The 2,943-nt window shown below is 39.4% G+C and overlaps 1 protein-coding gene across 2 annotated transcripts in view; it reads left to right on the top strand.

Annotated features, from left to right (window-relative positions):
- The window catches only part of LOC107742507 (nocturnin-like), a 20,887-nt gene extending 18,264 nt beyond the window's left edge, over positions 1 to 2,623 (top strand). For both annotated transcript variants that reach the window (XM_016555505.1, XM_016555504.1), the window contains exon 3: positions 623 to 2,623. In XM_016555505.1, coding sequence (XP_016410991.1) covers positions 623 to 1,482 — 860 coding nt within the window. In that variant the 3' untranslated portion in view covers positions 1,483 to 2,623. The remainder of the gene's footprint in view (positions 1 to 622) is intronic.
- The last annotated feature ends 320 nt before the right edge of the window (positions 2,624 to 2,943 follow it).

Here is a 2,943-nt window from a genome sequence, read left to right as displayed (position 1 = left end):
AGCGTGTGATTTCAGTTTCTGTACAGTCTAATCTCTAATTGTCATACCATTCGAATTTCATACCAAGAAATTCTTTTAACCCAAAAAGCAAATTATGCTCCCTTCGAACTGGTTTTCTTTCAAATACAAATCTTTGTAATCCCAGGCTATCTGTAATCAGAAGCACATTTAAAACTGGAATATAATTTAATTTCATTCACATGTGTTTCATATAATCCTTTCTGGATTACAATCCGCCATCAAAATGATTTTTTGACATTTAATTATTCCAGCTGCTGTGAGAAAAGGCTATAAACGATCCGCCACCTGCAGGATCCTCACATGCAATAGCCTAGTAGCCGGGACAACTTCTTTATGTTTACAGAAGTGACGTAATGACGCAGCCGCATGCTCGAATTTCCCGCGAAAACCTACCAGTACCACTCAAATTATAAAACATTATTATAAACTGACCGTTGTGAATCGGGCTAAATTTAGCCGATAGTTTCGAACACTGGCTGGTTATGTACTTGCTCAAATATTGATTTCGGATCATTTTTAACCAAAAAAAGTTACAGACTGCAGCTTTAAAGTAATTTTCATTTAAACCGTTTTTTTCCAACTTCTCTCTGTCCTGTTGCAGCATTAGGTGAAGGCATGGACAGTTTTGTGCAGTGCCCCATGGATGCTCTGAACTGGGCTGAAAGGAAGTATCTGATCCTGCAGGAGATCCTAACCTACAGACCTGACATCATTTGCCTACAGGAAGTTGATCACTACTTTGACATGTTTCAGCCTGTCCTGGCAAGTTTGGGCTACCAGAGCAGTTTCTGCCCCAAACCGTGGTCTCCATGTCTGGATGTGGAGAACAACAACGGCCCGGACGGCTGTGCTCTGTTCTTCAATCACAAACGCTTCCAGTCACTAAACACAACACACTTACGACTGTCCGCCATGATGTTGAAGACCAATCAGGTGGCGATCATCACCGCTCTACGCTGCCGAGCAACAGAACGTGCGTTTTGTGTCGCGGTGACGCACCTGAAGGCACGGAGTGGTTGGGAGGTCCTACGCAGTGCGCAGGGCTCGGATCTGCTACGGAACCTACGAAACGTTGCACAGAGAATCGAGACCGAAGAAAAAACAGATACCGACGTTCCTCTGATCGTATGTGGCGATTTTAATGCCGAGTCGTCAGAAGACGTCTATAGGAATTTCGCAACATCTAGTCTGGGATTGGACAGTGCGTATAAGCATTTGAGTGCAGATGGGAAAACCGAGCCTCCTTACACAACGTGGAAGATCCGGCCCAGTGGCGAGAGCTGCCACACGCTGGATTACGTGTGGTATTCGCACAGAGCGTTTGATGTTAATGCGGTTCTGGACTTTCCTACAGCCGAACAAATTGGACCCAATAGGCTTCCTTCCTATAACTACCCTTCAGATCACCTCTCCCTCGTCTGTGACTTCAGCTTCAAGGATCCGATGCTTGTTTCCCAGTAATTACAGACGTGCTAATTATTTTGCAGTCGAGACTTGCATTGGCACAGCATTTCTAAATATTTTGCGTTGTTCATGACTAATTAACGATTCAGTCAGTATATTCCGAAAGGGACACAAAAACGAAAATGAAAATGCTGTCTTCATTTGCTCACCTCTGTTTCGCTTTCTTTAGAGATTTATTTTCATTTTCAAAGACTACAGCACAATAAAACCTTCACGAAGCATAAAAATCACTGTCAAAGTAGTCTGTACAGTACAAAGTACAGTTTGTTCATACAATACGATAGCGTTGTGTGAAATCTTCTATTCCATTTTTGCTCAAACTGCAATCAAAAGTGTTGCCTCAAGACTTGTCATATCAGGTTTGACATTAAGAGACTTTAAGAGCTGCAAGAAGTAACTTAAATATCAGTCTGTTGCTCACACAAAGTTATGGCATGGCTTCAGAAATATAATCATACTAGAGCTGCACGATTAATCGTTAAAAGATCACGATCTCGATTCAAACAACCACACAATCCCATTTTTAAATGACAGCAATTCACCCGTCTATTAAACCTTTGAAAAAAATCATACTGGATCATTCAAATCTGTGTGATTTTAAATCTCGACTGCAGAGCAATAATATTTTGTCACACATTATTTTGTTTAGTTCAGAATTGTGGGAGGATCGTGAACTATTTGAGACTAAAAAAAAATTGTGGTTCTCAATTGATCTAGAATCTTGCAGCTCTAAATCATACTATAGTCATGTGGACTATTTCTGTGGAGCTCACCAGTGTAAAATTGTTGTTTTATGGAAAAGAGCAGCTTGGACATTAGCTAAAATATCTCCTTTTGTGTTCCACAGAGGAAAGTAAGTCATAAAGGTTTGGAATGACATAAGGGTGTGTAAATGATAGCACAATATTCAGTTTTGTGTGATATTATTCCTTTAAGCTCTATGTTCCTGACTTTGAGAATGTCGGTTTAAAAGCAAAATGTTACATTTATTTTATTCCTAATATATGACTCAAAAAAAAAATCACGCTGGAAATATTTTTTGGTCTTATTGTTGGCAATGTCATGACAGTGTGCACAAATAAAACTGTTGCATTGTGGTATTTCATATTGACGAAAATAAAGTATGTTTGGGAGGGTATCAAATTCTGCATATAATGTAACAGTCTTTTTTCACTTCACTTATTAATGAATCATTTCCTTTGTGGAACATCCCCAAAATGGTCATTTCACAGCTAGTTTCACCAGAGTCTACATAATCCATTTCAGACAGGTAAACTATTAGTACCCATCACCTGAGCTGATAATTTTATAGTCATGCATTATTACTTCCTGCAGGGTTAAACAGTTTTATGAGCCTGTTTTTTTTTTTTAGCTGTAAAGGCCACTACAGAAAGAGGTTGCAACTCCATCCCATCTTGGCAACTTGGCAAACAAAAATAAGTTTAGAAAATAATAGTA

The sequence above is a fragment of the Sinocyclocheilus rhinocerous genome, unplaced genomic scaffold (assembly GCF_001515625.1).
Source record: "Sinocyclocheilus rhinocerous isolate Xijiao unplaced genomic scaffold, SAMN03320098_v1.1 scaffold496, whole genome shotgun sequence".
Lineage (NCBI taxonomy): Eukaryota > Metazoa > Chordata > Actinopteri > Cypriniformes > Cyprinidae > Sinocyclocheilus > Sinocyclocheilus rhinocerous.
This window is presented reverse-complemented; position numbering and strand designations above follow the sequence as displayed.